Here is a 25,985-nt window from a genome sequence, read left to right as displayed (position 1 = left end):
CTCGTCCTCCTCCACAATGGCCCTCCCCGGACTCCGTCGAGCCCGCTGCCCGAAATCCCTACGAATCCCAGTGAGGCACCCCTCCTCTCTCTCCCTTCGCCCTGTGCTCGTCCCCTCCCCTGCTCGCCGTTCGGGGCCGCGCCCCGTCCTGTCCCTGCATAGCCGCGCCCCGCCCCGCCAGGCGTGCCCCCGCGCCGCGCGCCCGAGCCTTGCCTCGCTCTGCCGCTCCACTTGCTGCGGCCTCGTCCCGCGCCTGCAAATGTGGAGAGAGGTGCACCATAGTCCCGCGCCTTATCTGCAAATATGGAGAGAGGTGCAAGTATATTTTTGCAAAATTGCCATAGTTTGCATTCTATCCATCAGATATAGATCGAACGGTCTATATTGCAAGATGGCAGGCACACCATCATCACCAACTTGATTTTTCTGTAAGAGTAGAGATATCCATGTCCAGAATATCTGGCTTAAATCCCACACCGTTTCTAGTGATAAGGTGAGGCCCTGAAGTTAGGTTCAGTTAGCAGCATTTTTTCGATAAAGGGTGAATTTTATTGGCTCAAATGGAGCATCAAGAAGATACAATATGAGCACACATCTGGCCTCTGCATAACTAGGATGCACACAGCCAACCCAACACACACACACACACACACACGGATAAACACGCCAAGAACTAGCAAGGTCACAAGACAAAAAGCTATGCATAGGCATGGAAAAAATAAAAAGAAAAGGTAAAAACCTCCAAAAAGATTAGATCAGCAATCGACAAACTACAATTGAGACCATGTCCGCACCAACTATTGACATCACATGGAGGCCGATGATCTTCAACAGCAATGCCTTCAGGAAGGAAGTGACACTCAAGCGCCGCCGTCACCGGATCCAACCACAAAGGCCAGAATCAAAGTTTTCACCCTAAATAATAGTCTGAACATATCCGAGCAATGCCTCCAACAAGGTAACGACATAGAAAACATCGCCATTCCCAGGTATGACCACTCGGGTCTGACCTAGGCTTTTGCCCCGGAGCTCGAGACCAGGTGCTCACAGCACCACCATCAAAGCCACACATGTGTTGTCGCCACCACTTTTGTGCAATACCAACAGCTACAATTTGACCGCCACCACTCCACCAAACATCCCTGTGCGTCAAGTTGTTGTCCATAATTTGTATCACACCACAGAAAGTCATCCACCGTATCAAGAGATAAAAGCTCTCGAAGTCTTTTCGATAACCTCGTTGTCATGGATCCGTAGGAAGTCATTACTGAACAGTCAGTAGTCACCACTGCCCGATGAATCTGATCAAAATCACCACCACCAACCAAGGATCGCAATGTCAACGGCCCGCACCGCACACGCAGAAGGCCACCACATCGCCACAGCCCCACATGCCCAGAGACCGCCGTGGCTGGAGCCGTGCCATTAAAGGTGCACCACCAAAATTAGCCGCCGCAGGGGAACGAGCAACATTGCCACAATAACCACGACGCCAGAGCCAACTCCACCGATCGAGTGAGGTGGGCGGCAGGCCGGAGAGGTGAGGTGTCAACAGAGAACCACCGTGACACACACAACGTCACCGCAATTCGGAGCAGGCACCGCCGTGGACTGAGGGTGGGGGAGAGCCCGCAAACCGCCGGATCCGATCCAGGGGAGAGCCCGCGGTCCAGCTTGTTGAGGTAGAGGAGGGGTCAGCCCCCCGCAGCCAGGCACGCTCCGACTAGATCTCAGAGAGGGAGTTAGCAGCATGAGAAGGAACAAAAACTAGGGAAGACATCTAGTATGAAAAAGAAGAAGAGGACATTGATAGCCCACCTGGCTTGCCACCATTCAGAACATTTGCGTCGGCAGGTTCAACTCCATAGATCTTTGTGTTGGGGTTCTTCTCCTTGAGGTACTTATCGACTTCGGTGATGGTACCGCTGCTGCCGATGCCCATGACGAAGATGTCGACCTGCTCAAGTGTGTCCTCCCATATCTCGGGCAGGGCCAGTCCTGAGATTCTGGGGGCCCAGGGAGAAACTATAACCCTGGCCCTTTAATATATATACAAAAATAATAATTAATGTGTGCGCTATGTTTAAATGAAATGTTACAAAAAAACACTAAAATGCATCTAAAAGGATATTATACTTTATACATACTACCTTCATTTTTTTCTAATATTTCTAGATGCATAATTTTTTGGATGAGACAAAAGTGATGAAATTTGAGGAAAATTTAGTATTTCAAAAACTAGTACAAAGTTACAAATCTACTGGACAAACTCAATAAAATCTTATCGCTCATCACGTCGGTCGAACACACAAAAAAAAAGACGAATCTCATATAATATATTATAGGTCAAACAATGTCCAATTGATCAATTATCAACCAATTATGGGTACTATGGAGACCCAATATTGGATCATTAATAACAGGAGCAGGAGATGCATACTAGGCGCTAGCAATCAGGTTAAGAACGAGCTAGGCTAGCGATCAGGATTATGAAAGATGCAGATTATCTGTGAAAATAGGAAGACGGAGATGGATTGCAAGGAAAGGAGATTGAGATCAATCTCCTTTCATAGTTGAAGCCCGATGCCGGGGGGTGACAGATCCTCTCATAGCGGAGGCTCTAGCGCTCAAGGAAGGAGTATTACTTGCAACACTACCAGGCTACACGTATGTGATCATGGAGACCGACTGTCTAGAGGCAGTAAACCTCTGGAACTCTCGCTACACCGATCGCTCGGTGATAGCACCTATCCTAGATGAAATAGGAGAGCTAGCTTTTAGTTTTTCTTCCTTTACTGTTCAACATGTAATGAGATTAGCGAACAGTCCAGCACATTTGTGTGCAAAGCGTGCTTGTACGCTTTCAGTGACTGAGAGCTGGCTAGACTCTACCCCACCGTTCCTGATCAGCAGCCTTCTGGCTGATTGCTCAGCGAGCACGTTTGTTGAATAAAGCTCTCTAAGGTTTCCCTGCAAAAAATAAGTAGGCAGGGAGGGAGGTGGATGGATAGTTGACGTACTAGTACATGCACATGCACGTACAATACAACCAGCCACTGGATCGATTGATCGAGGCGCTAACTCGCCGAGACACACGTACGTACGCAGGAACACGAGGGTATGATGGCTACGGGAGCGTGTCGCTCCCGATTGTTTTCTCTATTGATCTGAGTTACAAGATTACAGGGGATACATAGGATTATATAGTAGCTAATCTAGCGTACCACTACAAGCCCTACTCGGTGATGTGTTCTGGTCCGAGACGGACACAGACTAGGCAGCGTGGTTAATTCCAACAAGGTACACATGCTGCTGTACTGAATCTGAATGACAGAACACATTGGAAACTCAGATCTGTCTTGAGAAAACACACACATGAGCAGAAAACAAACCACACCAACAATGATACATAAGTCCTTTGCATGGAGACACACACAAAACGATTAAGCCTTGATGCAGGTGCGGAGATAGCACCACTTTATTCTTGAGGAAGGAAACACACATGCATCCACCATCTCCCGATTTGGCTTGCGCTTGCAGTGTGAAGGGTGGAAAGCAGCAACACGCCGGCCCTCGTTGTAGGCTCCGCCGCCATCCATCGTTGCCTACACAGCACAGTGAAGGGCGAAACAAATGAATCCATCACTGAATGCATGAAGTATTGACTAGACTGTTGCTTTCTCAACAAATGTGTGTATGTATTATATTCGCACTTCTTCAGATATTACATAGCACAATTGCACAAGGTGTGTCATTATTTGTTACTGAATATAACGGATAGATAAAAACAAAGGAAAGACTTGCGGATGCATACCTGAACATCTTCTTCAGCTCACCACAGAACTGAGCATCTAGGCAGGGGCTTCCTGTAATACGCCGAGTGGCGTGGCTTGAAGAGGGAAGGGTCATGGCCAGCCTCCAGCCCGTCCCACTCCAACTTCTCCCACCAATCCTTCTCGCAGTCCACAACTGGGCGGTTGTCTCGGCCGACAGCCGGGAGCCGCCTCAAACCCCAGCATCCCCTGACCCTGATGGTCTCCAGCTTGGGAGCAAACATCTTGGCTTCACATATATGTTGCAGCTTGAAGAGCTGATGCAAGTAGATATGCTTCAGGTTTGGGAGTTCCAGTACACCTTTATGGTTCGTAGCTATTCTTGTCAGAATCTCTGGCTCCACGGGGAACACCTGCCTTAGATCACCACAGAAGGCAATGTCAAGGGTCTCCAAGCTTGTGAAGGTGTATAGCACCGACATCACGAGGACAAATGAGAGCCTCGGGCAGGAGAACAGGTGTATGCTCTGCAGTTTCGCAAAGGAGCGATTATCTTCAACATTGAGTGTCCTCCCTTTGCTCCAAATGCAATGGGTCGTCAGGAGATCAGCCGCACAAAAGTTCACTAGTTTTGTAAATCTGATGTGTCCATAAACAGTATTGAAGACTGTATGCATCTTGGGGCATCTCACCACGTGACAAGATTCCAGTTCTAGCCATAAAAGTTTCTCTCCCTCTATGGACATCATGTGTTCTGGGATGACTGTGGTGATGGAAGAATTGTCATGCACACACAACGACTTGGCCTTGTTCATTGCAAAGATCATAGCCTTGGTTGCTTGTATGCTATCGACACAAGTGTTGCTAATTCCATCACCAATCTCCACATGGTAGGTCGATGACTGAAATTGGGATGCACTGTTGTAGTCATGATCTATACTTATGTTGTCAATACCTGCATCAATGTAGGGGTTGTGAGAAGAATTGGACATTAATGGCTTTGCTAGGGCTGGCCCCAATTTTTCCCCACTGTTATCAGAGTCCATATTCTTCTTATTGCGCCACTGTCCACTTGCAGATATGCAGAGATTTAGATTGAACATATCAATGTTAGTGTTCCAAAACATATTGGAACTTGTTAGCACCAATAACTGAATGAATTTCATGTCCATCATAGCAACATATGCTTGGCAATGTCCTTTCTTTAGCTTCTCAAATTTCGGTGGTATTCTTCTAATCTCTTCTCCCCGAGTGTCAATGCAGAGCAAACTTAGTTGGGGCATCCCCTTTTCTGGCCAAAGTACAGCACGGAGTTGCTCACATCCCAACAGCATGACTCGCTGGAGACATGGGATCTGCACTACCTGAGTTGTGAGGTCAAGTGTCTTGACTCCTGTGCCTAAGAGGTCCAGCTCCTCAAGGTTTGGAAGTGATCCACGCAGCTTGAAGTCGGACAATCTTTCACATCCAGCCATAGAGATGCATCTTATTTGGGCTTCCTTGGAATGATCTTCTACTACTCCTACATCCAAGCTGAATGATTCAAGTGATGGAGGGAGTGCTTCTGGTCCAAGGTGCTCCAACCCAACACAACCATCTAGAACCAAGGTCTTGAGGCTAGTTGCTTTTGACAGGCTTGGCAAAACTTGAATTGTACTATCCCCGGTCAAGTCAAGGAACTCCAACTTCACCATGTCTGTGAATTCATCCATTTCGCCTGTTTGCCAAGGGCTTGTAGGCTCAATTACTCGAAGCTTGTGAAGGTTCCGCAATTGTCTCCATGCAAAACTGTGGCACCAAATCCTTCCTTTCTTTATACGTACCTCCCTAATGTTTGAAGCCATCTGCTCTGTTATGTATGTTGGTAAATCCAACTCCCAATCTGTGTCGCATATGTCTAGTACCCATAGGCTCTGAAAAAATTCCATTGCCGGTCTATCTTGCTTCTCATCTTCTTCTGGTAGTAGATCCTGGCAGCTATCTAACCCAAGGAATCTTAAGTTGTGGCAACAACAAAAAGGAGGTGCAGAAAAACTGAAGGTGCAATGACATAACTTGAGCACCCGAAGTTTGTCGGATTGATGGAACATGTCATTAGGCAAGGGTCTTAATGGAGGATCGGATCCGCTTGTGATTGCAGCAAGGAAAAAGGACGTTGACTCTGGTTGCACAACAGAGCTTTCCTTGGACATTAACCATCGCTTCGAAGGAGTCTTCAGTTTATGACCAAAAGAGGGCAGTGCATTAGCTGAATAATCATCTATATTTATGTGTTGATGCAGAGCAGATGCAACCTCCCATGCTTCGTCACCTTGATCTCCTTGTATAATCCCATCACACACCCAATAGTTAGAAGCATGGTTGGTCCAGTCGTATTTCATGATGCTGCCTCCTTGAGAATTTAATGACAACATATACAGGCAACAATCTTCAACTGCTTCACCAAGCTTATCTGTGTACCCGGCAATTTCTCGAGCCTCTTTTTGAAGCAAAAAATTCCACCCCCGAAGACTGATGTATCATAAAGAAAAAGATGGGAATCATCCACCTTCTCACTAATTCCTTGGTTGAGCCGAAGCCTTCCTCGGAATGTCCACAATACCTTAACAACATCAAAGATTGGCGCTTGAGGAATGCCAGAATCAGTCAACCCAACCATATTGTTGCTGCCATTATGGAAGACCACTAAGGATATGTGTTCTCGTAGGGCATTATGAATCTCCCTCGCAATGACTGCAATCTCACCTCTGGAGCTTTCAACTACCCCCCTGAAATCATCTTCTTCATCTTGCCTGTCAAAAATATCCATTACCCGTTGAGGAAGCTTGAGTTCTTGTGCGATTGTCCTCTGGAGCGCTCTTCGACTTTTCCACCTCGAGCAATCGACATGGATGATCTTGTCGAATTTCTTGAGCAGAGATGGTGGAGGGTCTTGGGCTATGGCTCTAAGCACCGCCGAAGCAGCCAGCCCTTCACATCCATCAAAATAGATGGCCTTGTGTGCAGTACTGCTTGTATCCTCTAGATAAGGGATTATCTCTTGCACGGCTTCTTTGATAGTATTCGGGAAAATCCTCTGCATTAGTTTATAACAGTTAGTTGATTAGCAGTAGAAACATGTATACGAAAAAGGTCTTTTGTTATTATCCGGATGGACATTACTGTAGTAATTAACTAAACTGCATGCGTGGGGCACTCATACAGGCTCACAGTAAGCCAGGACATAATTTGGGTATCTGCGTGTTAGTCGGACAGAGAAATTAATTAAGCTCCCCTTCTAACTAGGCTCCTAGCAGATAGCAGCTCCAGTAATAATATTAAGACAACAATCTCTGACATATATAACATAGCACCAGAAGGATTGCGTGTGTAGGCAAACAAATTAATACCTGTCGAGGCATGACGACTAGTATTTCAATGGAGGCCCAGCAAACCAGAAATCTAACCCATCGATCGATCTGCACCTCCGGATGGCACCTAGTAGTTACTTATACCAGAAGAGCGCAAGAGATAGTTATGTCCGTGCCTGCCTGAAGAAACATTGTTAGTAGATGCATAATTAAAATGATTGTTCTTTTGGAAAGAAGAGAAACATCAAGCAATTAAGATGAGAACAAATAATATATGTAACAGAAGAATCATGCATATTAGTGGTTTTGATTGATAGTAGCTTAACCTTGTGTGCAGATCTATGATATGATGAGGTTGCAGTAGCAGAAGGACTTGCTGGTATGCAGTGCAGTGCAGGGGTTGCTTTAGTTTTAGCCAAGGCATCTGTAGCTGGCTGCTTCTTTGCTTGAGGCTGGAGCTACTTGAAGAATAAAGATTTTACTGTCAGATTCTTCCTCCTTTTCTTTTTCTTTTTCTTCTCCTTTAAATGTAAAGCAGGGGCCAAGTCCTTGGACTGGAGTCCAAGCAGTATCGAAAGGTGTGTGGGACGGACTACTCAGAGAATTTATTTTCTTCTCTTTTTCATGAAAAAACTTAAATAAAAATAATACTGCCAGAAACAGCCCTAGAGGAAGTATTGTATATCCAATAAACAATTTGCATACGTAATCCCAGTTTCATACTTTTATGCTGAAAACATAGGTGATGCAGTGCAAATATTCCAAGAATGCAAGCACCATTAATTGTTAGATCAATATAAATACGCGTAACTGGAATTCACCTGAAATAGCATTAACTGGTTGGAAACAACACACCAGACTACGCTACTGAATTCCCACAAAAACCGGGATAAAACATTGACATAATACATCAGTACCATGAATATTGGTCATGCTACTGTCGGTCGATTGATTTGCGAAAGAGAACCAAGTTTCTTAGGCCAATAATAACATCAATCGATAGGAACTATGATACTGAATTCCAAGTATGCAAGCTGTTGGGACGTGCATTCAACACTTTGAGGAGAGGGACGATGTGGTTGGTGGGCGTCCGTCGGCTGCGAGGCCAAGTTTGCGTCTTTCTGTGGAGGGTTCTCGTTCCTGCAAGAGTCCTTCTTGCGGCCATTGGAACGGGACCTGGTGCTCCCCTGCTCCGCCTCTTGGCCTCTGCAACTTTCTTCTTCGGCGACCTCCCGACGGCTATCCTTCTGCTCTTGGTTGTTCAGGAGAGGTGGCAGTGCAGCTGTGGTGTGTGCCAGCGGCGTGGCGAGGGTTGTGCAACTTGTCTACAATGGGGATCTGGCTGGCGTCTGCTCTAGTTCTCAAGTGAGCGCCAACGATCCGACGGTGCGGCGCCTTCGAGCCTAGGCGAGAGGAAAGGGTTCCTCTTCAGCGTTGGGAGCGATGTTCTTCCCTAGTCCTTGGGTTCAGACAGTTCACACCTTTCTATGGCTATCGGCTGATCATCGAGGCTTCTCTGTTGCTCCTCTCTCTGCTGAATATGTGTAGTAGGCTTCGACACTACTAGCAGGGCTCTTCATGTATTTTTCTTTTTGCTGTAGTGTGTGTTGCATTGTTAGCTGTTCACTAAGCTTCATTGTATCTTTCGGTTGCTATTGCTTGGTGTCCTTGTGTAATCCTGGCCGGTTGATGGCTTCGTTAATTCAAAGCCGGGCTCCCCTTGAGCCTTCGTTCTAAAAAAAAGTATGCAAGCTGTTTGATTGGAACTAAATTGTAGCACATCAGACAGTATGGTTCCCATTTGTCTGTCGGTTAATCTCTGACATAGGAGTAAATAAGTGTTGTGCTTAGGTTGATAATATTTGACATTTATTTATAGCTCACAAGAAAGAAAAGAAAAATGCGGCCGCCAGAAACAACTCATCCATCTATATCTATATCTATATCTATACCTACTATTAAAGAGAATAGGTATTTTTGGTTTGGTTTGGTTCGCTCGTACTGTCGTACACACGGGGCCTTCTATGGGCTTACATAGAGGCCGCGAAAAATAATTGGGTCAAAACAAATCAACATTGTGGGAATTAAACACGGTACCTCCTGTCTAGCTCTTTGATGTAACAACCAGCGAGCTATGCATCTTTCACGTTTACTAATCCCACCTCGCTCTTTTACAATGGTTACCACCAGTAAATATACAAGCGGTCTCAGGAATCAACCAACAGACGGTTAAAACAAAGGAGAGCACCCCTCACGTTTAGGGCGAGCTAATTAAGCGAGTGAGCTAACTAAAGGAAGGATTGTGGGCTTAAATAGGATATTTAAATGAATGTGGCTAAGGGCTACTAAATTAGAAAAGGAAGGATTTGATTCCTGACTAAAACGGATGAGGGGACGTCATGGTAACTAAAGGAAGGATTATACTTAAACGGAATTAGTGGGAGGTTATGCCGCAAAGAAAATATGGATGCTAATAAATTGCATCCTATTTTTTATGTTCATTTTGTGAAAGGATGATGCATTGCAGCATGTTCTTCGCAGTGAATCCGGTGCTACAAGACATTATGCTTGAAAACAAAACATCAATTTTTCCCGTTGCAATGCACGGCCATATGTGCCAGTAGACAAAATTCCCAAAGAAATAAAATATGCCGAGTCTACAACAAAGAACAACTGCAACATTAGTTTCACAAGACTAACCTCAACATTCTATTCCTATTTATGCCATCACTCTAGAGATGCAACCAGAATAGGCTAGAGCAAGCTACTGTCAAGTATGCTTATACCTACTGCCGCAAAGTAAAGGGAGCACCTACTATTCCACAATGTATACACCATGTTAATCCTCTCAGCCCGAAAGATTGCAATTGGCTTGGATCAGCTCTGCCTCTATGTATCCTCCTCATCTCTCACTTGTACAGACGAAGTTTACTGTTGGGGCCTCCCCTGAATACCAGTGCATCTTTAACTTCTGGGATAAAAATCCATGTCAAAACTTCGATTGCTGGCAAGGCTCTTAAAAAAGCAAGCCAATTCTTTGCTTGTGGCCTGTGACCTGTGCTTGGCTTTGCTTTTGCCATTCTTTGCTTGGGGCTGCATCAAAGTAAAGAACAAAGATGGAATTTTTTTCTGCTTTGCTTCTTCCTCTTTCTTTCTTTTTTTCCTTTTTCTTGGCATAAAGCAGGGGCAGGGGCAGGGCAGGGCAGGGTGACAGAGTCTGCACCTTGGATCAGATCCCTAAGTACAATGCCATCGGAATTGGGTTGAGAGGGAGAAGCCTAGCCCTGATCAAATATAACTATGAAATTTTTTTTTTGCGGAAAAACTTTCAATCTATTCATCTTCAATCATGGCAGTACAACGAACACCAGAAATAAAAATTACATCCAGATTCGTAGACCACCTAGCGACGACTACAAGCACCGAAGCGAGCCGAAGGCGCGCCGCCGTCATCGCCCCTCCATCGCCGGAGCCGGGCACAACTTGTTGTAGTAGACAGTCGGGAAGTCGTCGTGCTAAGGCCCCATAGGACCAGCACCCCCGAACAGCAACCGCCGCCGATGAAAAATAACGTAGATCGGAAGGATCCAAACCGAAGACACACGAACGTGGACGAACAACGACGAGATCCGAGCAAATCCACCAAAGATAGATCTGCCGGAGACACACCTCCACACGCCCACCAACGATGCTAGACGCACCGCCGGAACGGGGACTAGGCGGGGAGACCTTTATTCCATCTTCAGGGAGCCACCGTCGTCTCGCCTTCCCGAGTAGGACACAAACCCTAACAAGATTGAAAAAAATGACTAAAAACGGAGCCCTCCCGCCAGCCCTTGCTAGGATCCACCGCGCCTCCATGGCCCTAGGGCCACCGAAGACGAGGCGGACCTGCGCCGGCGCCGGCGAGAGGCACGAACCCTAAATTTCTTTCTTGGAGGAGGAGGAGGAGGCGGTGAAAAGTTCTTGCTAGAAATATAACTATGAAATTAATTGAGTTACTTTGGTCAATAATATACCATCAATCGGCTGGAATAAGTCAAAACTTCTAAATACAAGGACCACCCGGTGTGCCTAATTCACACCTGTCTTTGCCCTTTTTATCTCTATATATGTGTCTATTGAGTTTGATGTTGGATTTTGCATTTGTAGGGGTTCTACATATTTGTCTTGCGAACATCCCAAAAACTCGAAGTTCTCCAACTTCCAAATTTTTGAGTATTCTGAAATGGGAGCATGGTAGCCCCCCAAATGGGGACGAATGAGCAGGTGGATCTTTGTGCGGCAAATCCTATTTCTCACTCTCTGTGACAAGGTGTCGACCCACCTTATAGAAGGTTCTTTCTCGTTCCATTTTTTGTTTTTGTTTTTCTGTTGTTTTAATTTTTTTTCAACAACCGTCTGGAAACCAAAAAACCGCACAAAAACAATTAATCGCTACAAATCAAGTTGCTAAGTTAAGAAAATGTTTGTGCCATTTAAAAAAAATGCACACTTAAGAAAAAGTTTGCATGTTTTGAAACAAATGTGCTGAAAAATGTTCAACATGTGTTTGAAATGGTTTGCTATTTATTAAAATAAATGTTCAATGTGCATTTTAAAACTTGTCAATATGTATTTTGGATAAAGGTTCATGGCGTATATAAAAATGTTTAATGTGTATCTGAAATATGTTAGACTTGTATACAAAAAATTTCAACGTGTATTTCAAAAAAGTCGACATGTATATGGAAAATGAAGAAAAATAAAAGGAGAAATAAAACAAAAAAGAACTGAAGAGAAATGTTCAATGTGTGTCTAGAAAATGTTTAACATGTATTTAAAAATGTTTAAAGTGTATTCGAAAAAATGTCCGTGTACTAAAACTATGTGGATTAAAAAGTTTCACGAATTTAGAAAAAGAATAGTAAAAATGATAAGAAGAATAAAAGACCGAAACCCCCCAAAAAATAGAAAACCAAAATAAGAAATGGAAAGCCGGCAAAAAGAATCACAAAGGAGGGAAAAAAACAAGGGCCCGGGACCTTCCTCGAACCGGCAAAAACGGGGTAGAAGCTTCCCAAAACCGTGCTAAATGGGTCGACACATTTCAATGGTCCATGTTAGCAAGGCCACGATAGGTATCATAGTAAGCGATGTATAGCATTCGTCGAGTGCGGAGCCAATGGCTCAGAAAGTTCTTGCAGCAGCCAGCTCCACGCGAGAGGATTTGGGTTGGTTATTAGGGACCCGAAGTGGTGTTGCCTGAGTAGGAGGAGAGAGAGAGGGGGGGGGGAAGGGAGGAGAAGACGGAAAAGACCGATGAGCAAGCTGCATCGTGATTCTAATGTCCAACCAAGGCCCTTACTGTCGCACCGGGTTACCTCGGTTATGAAGGACTATTTTCCATTAAAACACACTGGGCGTTCAATGACCGCACCTCTGGTTTCCCCAAGGAATTGTTTTCAGCTACCATACTCATCCTTACTGTCACCAGCTTTCAGCATAGCTTTCCACTCATCCCTGAATTTTACCTCCTCTTGGATCAGGATCCCGCCTAAGAACAAGAAAGCGAAGAGACAAATATGTTGCGATACACATAATACATTTGGACTAAAGTCAATACCAACAATCCCGTGCACAAGTACATAGGGTTGCAAGGCTATGTCTCAGCCCATAGCCCAAGTGGACTACTCACACATCGTAGATGAATCACGGCAGAAAGATATTGTAGATTGAACTTGAAGATGAATGATCGATTACAGTCTTACAATGTATCTCGATTACAAGTGATGGCTATGGTTGGGGGTGATTGCAATGGAGATGGAGATGGAGATAGGGAGTGGCGACGACTATGAGATGAAGACGGATTAAGGCTTCGATGTTCTATTGCGACCGGGGGATCGGCCCTTTTATGAAGTTGGCTTGTGCTAACATCACAGAGCCACCGGTGGGTGGTAAGAGAGCCGGTACGAGCAAGCGCGCTCATACCAAGTGTTGGTTTCTCTCCTATTTGCGCTCCAATGCCTCTCTGGATTAATTGTCTATGTTCATATTTCCTTTATTCTTCAATTCCTTCCTCAAAATGGTACATTTCTGCAAGGAAACAAAAAAAATGGAGAAATTTGCAATCACTTGCTTTTATTAGTCATTAGTGGGAATATGAGAGGAAAATGCATGGGAGCTCTCGGGTGCCACACAGCCCTATATGAATATAGTGTTAAGAAAATATCCGGATATTTCAAAAAGAATTGGAATTTTGGGATATCAAACATGGGTGCCCACTCTACCTCCAAGCTTAGTTTCGTGAGGAATGGATACCCGTGGTAAACCTGGCGAAGAAAATATATCTGATATACGATCCATCCAAATATTTTTCTATACGTAGGAAATTTTTTATTTTATTTACCGAGAGTACCACATACACTCATTCCTCACGAAACTAAGCATGCGAGTAGAATGGGCACCCATGTTTGATATCCCAAAATTTCAGAATTTTTTGAAATTTCCTGGTATTTGCTTTTAATACTATATTCATATAAGTGTGTGTGGCACCCATGAGCCTCAAATCCTTATCCGAATATCAGAGTGATTCTCTCAGAATATCCAGGATGACCAGGTTTTAACAATGTTGGAAATGAATGTAAAATGCATTCATCATGATGTATCATAAGTTTATGTCATGTATGTGTGCGACATGTCTTTTAGTCTGTGTGGGGGCTATTCAGACCCATTGGGCACAAGTTAGTAGGAGTGCGAATTTTTGGAGGCCGGACTCCAGGAGCCCCTTTAAAAAAAAGCGAAAATCATATTTAAAAGTTTCAAAAAAGAAGTTGATCTTTTCCCATGGAAACTTATGAGATTTCTGCACGAACATGTAAAAAATGGTTTGAAAATATTGTGATTTGTATGCTGTACAAAAAATGCAAATTCTGGCCCAACAAAAAGAAAAGTTAGCCCATTTTAAAATTACATATTTGTCTTTTTTGTATGCCACATATGAAAGTACAATGTTCAACTTTTCTTGGACGTGATAAACAAGTATTTCTGCATGTACAAAAATTTACAATTTTCTTTGCGCTATGGGTAAGTTTTTTTTAAACGAGCTCACTGGAGGCCGGCCACCATTGGTCATTTGTGCAAGTTAGTATTGTTATCTTCTCAAAAAGATGTAGACGTGATCCGAAAGAAAAAAAGATGCAGACGTGGCTGTAAATAAAAACAATGTGTTGTGTACGATTTCCCAAAGAAGCGCCTCGTGTGAAAATTGCTATTAAATGATATATGTCTCTCAAAAAATAAAATAAAATATTTTTTGACGGGCTCAAAAATAAAATATTTCGCATAAAGATCCGACAAAAACATTTGAGACACGCAAGTTTTAGCCATATCCTATCTGGTTTTTTAGGGGTATATCCTATCTGGTGATAGCTCTTTATTCGTAGCGAGAGCTCAGGTGGGGGGCTGCTACTTCTAACGGCCTGGCCCATGGAACAGTGTGGTTAATTGCCGCTTTTGGGAACATTCTAGAATGTTCTTTCGCAGGGTTTCTCTTTTTTTTACAGTCTTTCTGTATTTTCCAGCCATGGTTTTCTATTCGGTTTTTTCCTTTTTGGTTTTCACATTATTTTACGTTCTCTTTTTTAGTACTATTTTGATTTATCTTTCAGTTTCTTTGTTGTTTTCATTATTCTTTTTACTTGTTCATTTTTTAGTTTTTTTCTTTCTTTTTTTTACATTTTGAAATAATGACATTTGTTTAATCGGTAATATTTTTTCAAGTTCATGAACTTTACTCAAATTCGCAAACTTTTTAAAAATTGAGACCTTTTTTCAAGTTCATTAACTTTTTCAAATCCATGAAGTATTTTTAATTTTGTGATATTTTTTAAAATGTGCAAATATTTTTTAATTCACAATTTTCTTTGAATTTGTGAACTTGTTTCAAATCCACAAACACTTTTCAATCCATGAACATTTTTTTTGAATTTTTGAATGTTTCTAAAATTTGTGAACTATTTTAAAATCCGTGAACAATTTTTCATTTATTGAACATCTTTTGAACTCATGATCTTTTTCCAAATCCAAGAAAAAAAATAACGAACATTTTTCACAAGCACAATCTTGGGAAACAGGCACTGACTTGAACCTTTGCAGCAACGGCAGCAGTCGAAAGCAGCCGTCATCTTGCACGGTCGCACCACCAAACCTACACAGCACAGCACAGCAGAGAATCTAGATGTATTTTAGTTCTTAATATATCCATTTCATCGACCAGTAATTTGGAACGGAGGGAGTACTAGCTAAGCGGGTTTGAAAAAACCACGCCGTTTGGTACTAGCCTTTTGCCGATTTATCAGTTTTTCTTTTCTCTTGGTTGTCAGACTTTTGATGTTCAGCTGTGTGCATCCTAATTATGCAAAGGCTGCGTGTTGCTCATAATACTTTGTATCCACTGAATGCTACATTTTAAGTTAATAAAATCGCCCTGTGTTGAAAAAACAGGGTACTTTTGATGTACGTGCTCGTGGGAATAGTTTAGGTTGTTAGGCAGTAGCATGTGTTTGCGCTCGATCTCTTGAGCTACCCGCGTGCCGCGTCCGGCGCATTGTGTGCGTCGTGCAACAGCCAGGAGTACTTGTGCGTGTAAGCCTACTGCCGCGTGAGCTAGCAATCTGTTGCGGGCGCGCGAGAGGAGCAAGAGGGAGCTACGGTTAGTGTAGAGGAGTAATTCGAGAGAGTAAGGGCATCTCCAGCCCCGCCCCCAACAGGCCTTTTCCAGGTGATTTTGCCGCACCGGCGTCAAAAAAGGATCCAGTCGCGTCTTCAGAAGTCCGTTTTTCGCCTGCTCGGGCCAAAACTGGTGCCGGCGGATCCAAGCCGAACCCGGCGCCCTGGGGGGCGCTTGGGGAGCCGGCACAAGCGAAAAAGGCATGTGGGCCCGCCCTGGAGGCGACCCGAGGGCCTTTTCCCGCCGTTTCTTGACGCTTTTCCCTCGCATCTCTCCCGCTCGCTCGCCTTCCTCCCGCCATTCTCTGCCTTTCTCCCGCCAAACCCCCTCCCGCTCGCCTTCCAGTCGCCGCCATGCCGCCGAAGAAGTACGCCATGCCGCGCGCGGCGGCAACCGCGACTGGCACCGTGGACCAGCCGAAGCAGAGGAAGCCGAGGGCGCCGCCATCGAAGCCACCGGGCCTGTCGAACGCCGAGTGGAGGGTGGAAGTTCAGCGGCGCGAAGCAGTCACCGCCGACCGGCGGAACAGGGCCATAGCCAAGAAGGCCCGCGACAATGCGGCGCGCGCGGCGGCGTCTTCCTCATCGGTCGACCAGGCGGGGATGAATCCACCCGTCGTCAGCCACGCCCAGTACGCGCCCTGGGGACAGCAAGGCGTCGGATCTCCATGGGGTTCATCGTCGCCCGGCTACGCCGACGGCGACGCGCACGGTGGGTTCAACCCAAACGTGACCTTCCCTCATGGTCACCCCGCTACGCGCACGCCCTCGCCCGCCTTCGTCGGCGTGCAGTACCCTCCATACACCTACTCGCTGCCCGCCGCCTACGCGTCCACACCGACGCCCCATCTCTATCGTGGACCGCTGCCCTTCTCGCACCTCGGTGACGCCGACGACACGGGAGCCGACATGGACGACATCATCGCGACAGGATCGACCGCGGCTGCCGCGTCTCCCGGGTTCGCCACCCAGGACGAGGTAGTGGATCTCAGCGGCGACATGGAGGCCGAGCTCGGCTACGTCTACGGCGAGGACGCGCAGGAACCCGAGGAGGAGGACGAGGAGGAGGAGGAGGAGGAGCCGGCTCCTGTTCCGACGAAGGGGCGCCAGAAGAAGAAGAAGCGGGCGGTCAGGTCAGGCGAACCGCGCATCAAGTGGATGTCCAAGGAGGAGGAATGCCTCGCCGAAGCATGGAAAGTCGTCTGCCTCGACCCGACCACCGGCGCGAACCCGAGCTTGGAGACGTACTGGGGCCGCATCAAGGCCGAGTTCGACGAGCGGAAACTCGTCGACCCCTACTTCAAAGGCGTCTACATGCAGCACGGCTCCAAGGCAATGGCGAACCATTGGGGGCGTATCCAGTTGGCGTGCAACAAATGGCATGGAATCGTCGAGGAGGTCGCGGCTCGCCCGAAGAGCGGCGACAGCGTTGAGGATCAGGTACGCACGCCGTTCACCCGCATATCTTCGTCGTCTACGCCCGCCGCCCGCCAACCGTTCGTCCCTCCGCGCAGCTGCTGCGTATGTTCGCCATGTATCGGGGCGACAACCAAGACGCCGACTTCAAGCACCTCCACGTCTACAAGCGTATTGACAAGTGCGAGAAGTGGGCAGAAGTCCGACGTGCCCTCGACAAGGCCAAGGAGACATACAAGCCGGACGCGATGACTCCGAGCGCGTCAGAGGGGCGGCCGGACGGCCACAAATTGGCAAAGAAGGGGAAAAACGCCGACGCGGCAACCGCGCGAGTGCAGGAGTCCATCGAGCATTGCCTCGCCGACGCCCAGGCCCGGGCCGTCCTACGCGAAGAGAAGACCGAGGCGCGGTGGTCGTCGCTGATGAAGAACAACGCCATCAAGCTCGACCTGCTCCGGACGAACGTCGCCGCGAAGAAGAGGAACACCGACATGGCTTTCCTGATGGGCGCGGCGGACATGCTCCAGAGCAACGACGAGAAGCTCAAGGCGTGGTACCTGGTGCGGCGCGGCCTCATCCTGGGCGAGCTGCCAATGGCAACGCCGACGACGCCGACGACGCCCACGACCACACGGATGCCAAGCCCGAGCGACGCCTCTACATCGCCGCCGAGTAGTGCCGAAGCCGCGCCGACACAGCCCAGCACCGAAGCAGCTCCGACACCGCCGAGCCCGCGCACGCCGACTCCGCCAACGCCTGGAGCCGACCCCGCCGAGTGAATCATTGCGCACGCGAACTTGCGGCGGCGCTCTGTTTTTTGTAACGCCAGACTACGTCTGATCGCCGGATTTGTGGAGTCTTTTGAGAGCGGGAACGACCAAGTTTAAATTTCCCGCATCCTGGGGCCGGCGCATGGGGGCGTGACTGGGAGCTAGGTCGCCCCCAGGGGCCGAATTAGCGCCGGCACGCCCCCAGGCCGCTCTATTTAGGCGCCCTGGAGGGCCGAACGGCTGGAGATGCCCTAATGCACCGTAGGTGCTCTCATTCCATTCCATTCCATTCATGTGTGTATACCTATATATATATAGTACAGGTTACAACATAGCGCAATGGCCTGCGCACGAGAGAGAGGGAGGCCAGCAGCGGCATGTGCGGGGACGTGGGTGACCACGTACGTGCATGGGAGAAACCATGCAACTGCTAACAGTTAGGTCCCAACATTTGGTATCTCATGAGCCACAAGTTTTGGGGCCACGACGCCGGCGCGCGGTGAGTCCACGGTGGACGTGTGGAGGCCTCGGCGGCGCGGCTGCGACCCGCGGCGAGTCCAGCGGTGGCGGACGGCTGCGCGGTGAAGCTCCGGGCTGTGTGTCGGCCTATGGAGGTGGCACCACGCGGTGCGACTGCTATAGAGTGGCGTCCGAGAAGGCTCATGTCTAAGCGTGACGGCATTGACGGCGTATGTGGCCGGAATGTCAGACGTGTGTAGCCGGCGGAGAAGGAGCTCGGCGTGTGTCGCCGAGTAAGAGCAGGAGGCCCTAGCGGCGGCCATGGTGATGACAACGACGTGAGGTGCGACAACTCCGATGACGACAAGGCAGGTCAAGGCTTAGGAGAAGAATGTTAGGAATAAGCCGTGACGGGTGTGTGCCCGTGGTCAACAACGTGGTGCGTTTGTGTCTAGGTCTAGTTCAGGTCGAGTTGAGCTGGTTGTGGCCGGAATAGAGATTGGGTGGCTTAATCTTGAATGGTCTAGTTTAGATCGTGTGGAGTATATAGCAAACGGCCAGAGAAGAGTAATTCTGTTCTACATTGTAAGAAAATTTACCACTCGAGGCATGGTGACTAATTGTTTGAGTGAAGGCCTTGCAGAGACAAGAAGCTCCAGAAATCTAACCCATCGATGGATCTGCTCCTCCAGAAGAGCGTAGGCATTCACTCTCGCCTGTACGATCTCCCTCCCGAGCCGCCCCCCGCGTGGGCGACCGGGAGGCCCCAGATCCTATCGCTGCCGAACCTCCCCCACTCCTTCTCCTCCTCCCTCGCCGCCGCCCAAGGGCGCGGCCAGGCGAAGCCTAGCCGTCGCCGGCGGCGGCGGGGACTCGGGCCCTCTCGCTCGGGTGGGGCTGGCGCGGGCCGGTGTCGACGGGCTGGAGCATGGCGGCGGGCCGGTCGCCACGGCGGGTGGTGGCGGCGCCTCGGCGACGTCGATTCCCTGCGGCAGGAGGCCTTGCGATCTGGTGCGTCGCGGCTGCCAGGGATGGCGGCGGCGTGACCGGATTGGTTCGCGGTGGCGCGGCCGGATTGATCGCTGGTCGGCCGTCGGCACGGTGGTGGGTGCGACTCGTCGGCAGTTGGGCAGATCCGCGGGATTCTACCCTTGTCTGGCCCTTGACAGCGTGGGCAACTACGGGGGAAACCCTAGATCTCCTTGGGATCGAGCGATGGCAGCGCTTTTGCGTCGTAGTCCCTCTTTAGTGCATTGTTTTGGAGTTTGCTCCGGTTGAAGGGACCAGCGACGTCGGCGGCGCACGTCTGGTGGAGCAACTGCCGATGAAAATCGCGCCGACTACGGTCCTGGCGGACGATGGCGGCGTCTTAGATGTCGTTCCCTTGTCGAGGCATCATCGTTGCAGTCTGCATCATCAGGCTCGGGATGCTCCGGGGGAAACCCTAGATCTGGGTCTTCCGGATCGGACGATGATGGCGTTTTATCGCTTTCCCTCCTGGGGGCATCGTTTTGGAGTAAGTGCTGGCTGGGGGGATGGTGGAGCGGTGCTTCATCTCACACATCGATGGCGGCGGATATCGGCGGCATGGCGCTGTGGAGGATCGGCGTCCGATGCACGGAGATGGACTCGCGCAGGAGGAGGTTGCTGTCTGGCGTCATGATGACGTCGATGACAGAGTGGCCAGACAAGGTAGAAGCCTCAATATGATCTGAAGACGGACCTGTAGAAGATGACGGCGACGACACACGAGTGCGTCTGACCGGATTGTGCCCCAGACCCGGTATGTGGCTCGGCTGGGGCTTCCGAATATGTTTCGGCTTCCGGCTTTTGATGTTAGGCTTAGGTGAGTGGTTTGGGTAGTGGCCCAGCTAGCACCCCTTCATCATTTTGGATAGGAGTAGCGGCATGTGTTGCCAAGATGGTGGATTCAGGCATATTGTTGTAATACTTTGTAAGGTCCTCGAGAATAATCAATAAAGTGGCCGTATGCATCTCCCAGATGTAGAGACCGGGGGTCATCCTCCTTTTCTAAAAAAAGAAGAGCGTAGGCATTCGTTATGTTCTTTCTTCTTTTGGAAAGAAAAGAAACTGCAGGCAATTAAGATGAAAAATCTCTATTATTAAAGGGGATCGAACGTCGTGATGGTTTGACCTCCTCCTATCCCTGCCTCCCCCCGTACGATGCCCCACGGAAAAAACAGCTACGAAAGATCCACAAAACTCGCTGCGGTTATGACCCACGAACCCACGAACTCGGGCATCCCAACACGCGAGCTCATCCAATCCAATCCGACCTCACACCCTCGCACCCCTGCTTTCTATCCGCCTCCCGTCCCCAGGCTGCTGTTCCCATTGCGGCGCGTCCTCCATCTCTAGCCGAGCCACATCCCCAACCCAGCACCGCCAGCCGGCGATACCGCTCTCACACGGGCGCCGCCTTTCCTTCCTTCTCGTCGCGCCGCAGTGCGTTGCCATCCATCGCCTACGTCCACTCTCATGGGTGCGTCCCCTTCGCCCCCGCACGTCGGGTCGAGAAGAACTTCTTCCCTTGGTCAGTATCGAGTGCGACAAGGTCGACAGCGCTGCGAATGTGGGGGCGATCGCGGTGGCCACCTCCACGAGAGCTATTCTCCAAGTATGTGATTCCTCTTCTGGATCGGTAGTTGTTCATGTGTTTGGTATGAGTATGACCACGTTTTCGTGATTCAGCGCCTAGTACAAATAATGTCCTAGCACGCCTCCGCTGGCAGATCCGACACCGGCAGCCGCCATCTTCCTCTAGGTATTTCACCATACGGGCGGCGGCTGGGCTGTCAACGATAGCACGGGAGCCCAACTGCCCAAGCACACCGTCCAGCTCCAGCTGGAGTACATGCTCACTCAAGATGACGACACACCTATGCTAGCACAAGGTTGTAAAGTCTCTAGCGAAGGACCGTGCCACAGGTTCGTCAGATATTGGTAGGAGTTTTTTTCAGCAAATTTCAGCATTGTCTTTGGTTGTCATTGTCAAACCACCCAGTATGGTAGATATGGAGTTGTTTCTCTACCAGTATCGAATTTGATATGGTTAAGTTTGTTCTAGCTTCTTGTTGGCACTGGATCCGGTCCATATGGTGCTAATAATACTGAATGTGTGATTTACTGTGATCTTTGAGCTGTTACAGTAAACTAGACATACAGTAATGAATCCTGACCATCGACACACATGGCCGTATTCTGTTCAATTGCCTGCTCTTTCCTTGCTATTATAGAACAGAGTAGCGGGAGAGACTTGTAGTGCCAATTATTTTTCAAAACCTGCATATCTGTTGTGATCTAATATATGTTCCGTCTGACTGAATAGCTAAAAACAGAACTTCTAAGTTCTTGCATTTGACTGATCAAAGTATGCACATGTATGCTATATTACCTCATCAAATTTTCTTCAGAATTTTACTATATAACTGGAACTAAAGCTAAGCTACAGTGTACTTTTCTAGAAGAAGAGCTATCACACAGAGCCGCAGAGGCACAACAATCGGGTACTAACCCACCTACCATTGCCGCTAATGGAAGAAGGAAAAGAATGATGCCCCTCAAAACTTGCAGATCATATTCCTCATGGTAACTATCTCAAAGCTCACTTTTTCTTTTTCCTTTCAATGCTTCTGCTTATGTTGGCGTCAAAATAGCAATGTTATTTCCTCAATGCAGGGAACAATCACGCCTTAACCGAGCAACCACGCAGGTCAGAGGTCATGCAGTGTCGATAAGACCTCTGGTGACTCATTTAACAGGCTTTTAGGACTCACTTGTTCATTTTCATAGACATGTTCTTCGCATATGGTTTTCTTCCAAAGTAAAATGATTGTGCTATTATATGTTGACGGCTGAAGTTTGTATATTTCAGCATAAACATTTTCCTCACACATAATTTTGTTTGTAAAGTGCAAGATTTTGTAGAAGTTCAAATTTTAAAAAAGAGGGCTCAGACATGGCGACAAGAATGAAGGTGGAGGGAAAGGAGTGGAGAGAAAGATGTCTCTTTCCTCGTGGTGCGAAAAAGACTATACAGGATTCTGTATTATGTCGCGTTAAAACAATCTGGAATATAAAGGATTCTGGAGATGAGCTTGTATTTTTTATCTACCCATGTCAGTATTTCCTTCTATCACTATTCCTGTCGCGAGGCATGTTTGTTCCCACGATGTAATGTTTCATTTTCTTTTACTATTCTTCTAGAATCCAGTAAAAGTAAACATGGTCTGAGGTTACCTAATCTTATACTGCAATTTCAGAATTTCCTTGATTTTTTTACAGTTTCAACATATGTTCTTCTTACTAAAATAAACCAAAATGCCATTATCGTGCTTTTAAAGAATTGGTGTTTTGGTATTTGTGTTACACTTATCAAAGAATAGATAAATGATTGTCCCACCTATAAATATATTTGTATGATAGTAAAAATGAAACATAAAACAAGCAGGAACTATCTGTAGATACTAAGAGTCCCAATAAATACAAAGGTTGATGTATTAGCCTAACATTTTAGAATTGTTCTCAGCATGTTACTATGATTTAGAGACATAACAAATTTTTTTTACATGCTGACTACATGGAGTTCTGAATAAGTTATCCTCTCATTTTTAGTGCCACACAATGCACGGGGTCTTTGTAGATTCAGACTTCTCTGGTCTTCTTGTTTTGTCACTCATGTAATGATGCACTGATACAATTTGCCTTTTCATTGGAATAATGTGTTGCTTCCTTGACACCACATAAGCTTTTTCAGGCTCATTCCAGGAGATACACTTGCATCTTTTATCTATGTGCCTTTTAACCGAAATAGGCTTACGCCCCGCTATATTGATATAGCAACCACCCGATACAACATACCGAACAACGCTGGGGCAAACAGCACAAGCACGCCCAAAAGAAATAACAAGAGAAAATAAGAGAAGAAATGCCAACAACGCCGGATCAACGAAAGCTACGGCACACCGCGACCGCTGCGCCCACCGAAGATAACCACCACGCTCCAAAGCCACCGAGTTGCCGTGTACCAAGCACCACCTTCAAGAAGGAATGCGACGATGACGACGCTGCTGCCCAGACGAATCCTAGGATTTCTCCCGGTACACGGAGGGTAGAGGGGGGGAGAGGGTCACCCGACGCCCTTCAAGAAGGATGGCGGCGCCCGCAGGCGTCACCGCGTTGGTGCCGGCAAGACCCGACATGGATTTCTCCCGACCTCTCGCGCCCACCACCCAGGACCAACCTTCGGCTCCACCACACCCGCCGCCCACCAATATGCGCCAACAGTCACGAGGACACCGCCGTCGTCTCACCACGGCCAACGAAGCGAGGCCGGCCGGATCCAAACGAGACACCCGAAGACAAGGACCGGCAGCACCGCAGCCACGAGGGAGGGAACAACCTCCACCGGCTTAGGCGGTAGCAGACCGGGCATAGCAGCAGAGGTACACCAGACCCCCTGTCCGGCCAGGCCCAGCGTGGGCCCGTGAAGCTCCGCCGCCGTGCTGCAGCAGTCGCGGCACAGCAGCCGCCGTCCCTGTCGCGAGGAGCTCGTCGGAACCACCGGAGAACAGCCCATTGCGGCCACCCAGCAGGCCCGCCCCGACCCAGATCGGGCCCGTAGGGCCTAGATCTGGGCCAGTCGGGCGCCGCCGGCCGCCGCAAGCCATGGGCCGTCACCGCTGCCAAGGGGCAACGCCTCTGCACCGCCGCCGTCCAGATCCGCGCCGGAACGCCGCCGGCCGAAGGGCTCCGCCGCCAGGACCGCTCGCCCGAGCCGGGGTCCAGCGACGGGGGAAGAAGGAGGGCCGCCACCGCCGGACTGCGGGGCGCCGCGCGGGCAACGCCCGGCCGCGCCCGCTGGCGGCAGCGGCGAGGGGGAAGGGGGGAGGGGACTCGCGGGGAGGGGGAGGGGTGGGGAACCGCCCCGGTCGCCTCTCTCGGGGAGGGCGACGCGGGGGGCACGCCATCTATGTGCCTTTTGAAGTTATGAATCAATGAATGCAACTCCATGGCTCTAGCAAATCACGGGGACTAAATGCTACGGAAGGAAATGTTTCTCAATCTCCTGGGACTCATGTATGGGTACTACTTCCTCCATTTCTAAATATAAGCCCTTTTAAAGATTTGAATACGGACTACATGCGGATGTATATAGACATATTTTGGAGTGTAGATTCACTCATTTTGCTCCGTATGTAGTCCATATTGGAATATCTAAAAAGGCTTATATTTAGGAATGGAGGGAGTATAATGGAATGTTCCATGCTGGCTATTCTATCTGGTGATGTCATGGTGTGAGGTACTCCATGCTGGGTACTGGCACTGACTGCTTGTTGCTGGAATGATGTCTTTCTTCTATTTTTCAATAAAGAAAAAACATGAGTAGTGTCTTGAAGGAAGCAGCTTGTTGAGTCAATAAATTATTTTCCTCCATGCTAAAATCAAATGCAAGGAAGCATGCTAGCATACGCGAATATTGTGATACAAGTAGGAATACCTAATCACAAGAAATTTATATTTTTATGCACACATTTCTGTATTAAAACCAGGCCATTTTTTGTATTAAAACTGGTACTATCCCACACATGTTTAGCATAGGCAGCTGGATGTTCCTGTGAATTGTGAAAATTTGTATTGTTGCACTCAATAATAGTAAAAATATGGACAATTCATCTAATTATCGTTGCAATCTTTTGCCTTGATCTTTCCGTTTGCCCTGGAGGAATCTGAGAGCACTGGTTTGACAAGTGAGACGAATCCAAAACTGAAAGATAACCGAGAAACTGAAAGGAGAAGAAGTGCCTTGGTCTCCTTTTAGTTCAGACAGGGAAAACAAAATGCATGGTGCCCGGATTGGCGAATTGTTCAATAACAATATTGTAAGCCATTGTGTAATAGACAAGCAGATTGCCAAGAAATGTACATCATGTTTGTATTTTTATTAGAAGCAAGTGTAAGGCGATATTTATCTCAACATTATTTTGGAAAAGAGGTTGGCACCCGCCTTTAAATTAATGAAGCTCTTACAACCAATGGTACAACTTAACGCAACATTGCAAAACAAAAGGAAAAAAAACTACGGCAAGGTACATACAGGGGTGCCTAGAGCAGCAACAAAGTGATTGAAGGACCAATGCTGCGAAGGAAACCAACTCGAGAAGGAGACCGGTTGTCAAAGGAAGCTATGCCAATGACATCACCTGATTGTCCGACAGAACTGCCTCATCATGTTCCATCGCCATAAAGGAAACCCCAGTTCCTCGCCCCAGCACGAAGGGTGTCACACAGTCGAACAAAGAAACATGCTCACCACCCTAGAGCGCAGATGGAAACTAGCGCGATAAAGGGAGGCCTTCGAGCACAACCATCTCACCGAACTTGGCTCCTCTAGAGAGTACCACCGTTAAAGCATGGAACCGTCACATGACGAGAAGACGTTGCCATCCACAACTTAGACCTTGCTGATGCGACGGAGCCTCCAAGGA

The 25,985-nt window shown here is 47.9% G+C and overlaps 2 protein-coding genes across 3 annotated transcripts; both read right to left on the bottom strand.

Moving 5' to 3' along the window:
- Nucleotides 1–3,143: 3,143 nt before the first annotated feature.
- On the bottom strand, nucleotides 3,144–7,579 carry LOC125534924 (uncharacterized). 2 transcript variants are annotated; one of them, XM_048697969.2, is made up of 4 exons: nucleotides 7,450–7,579; nucleotides 7,163–7,299; nucleotides 3,815–6,849; nucleotides 3,144–3,605 (listed from the first exon to the last, which is right to left on the bottom strand). In XM_048697969.2, the coding sequence occupies exon 3, from the start codon at nucleotides 6,185–6,187 to the stop codon at nucleotides 3,833–3,835; it is 2,355 nt and encodes a 784-aa protein (XP_048553926.2). In that variant the 5' UTR covers nucleotides 6,188–6,849; nucleotides 7,163–7,299; nucleotides 7,450–7,579; the 3' UTR covers nucleotides 3,144–3,605; nucleotides 3,815–3,832. The 2 variants fall into 2 exon arrangements, with proteins under 2 accessions (XP_048553926.2, XP_048553925.2); XM_048697968.2 differs by having other exon boundaries at nucleotides 7,163–7,303; nucleotides 7,450–7,564.
- A 2,877-nt stretch (nucleotides 7,580–10,456) lies between these two features.
- LOC147982654 (uncharacterized) lies at nucleotides 10,457–16,209 on the bottom strand. The gene is made up of 3 exons (XM_087539580.1): nucleotides 16,172–16,209; nucleotides 15,236–15,311; nucleotides 10,457–11,014 (listed from the first exon to the last, which is right to left on the bottom strand). Exons 1-3 carry the CDS (start codon nucleotides 16,207–16,209, stop codon nucleotides 10,457–10,459), a joined length of 672 nt encoding a protein of 223 aa, XP_087395706.1.
- Nucleotides 16,210–25,985: the final 9,776 nt, after the last annotated feature.

Source organism: Triticum urartu, chromosome 2A (genome assembly GCF_056163025.1).
Source record: "Triticum urartu cultivar PI428250 chromosome 2A, HENAU_Tu73, whole genome shotgun sequence".
NCBI classification, from domain to species: domain Eukaryota; kingdom Viridiplantae; phylum Streptophyta; class Magnoliopsida; order Poales; family Poaceae; genus Triticum; species Triticum urartu.
This window is presented reverse-complemented; position numbering and strand designations above follow the sequence as displayed.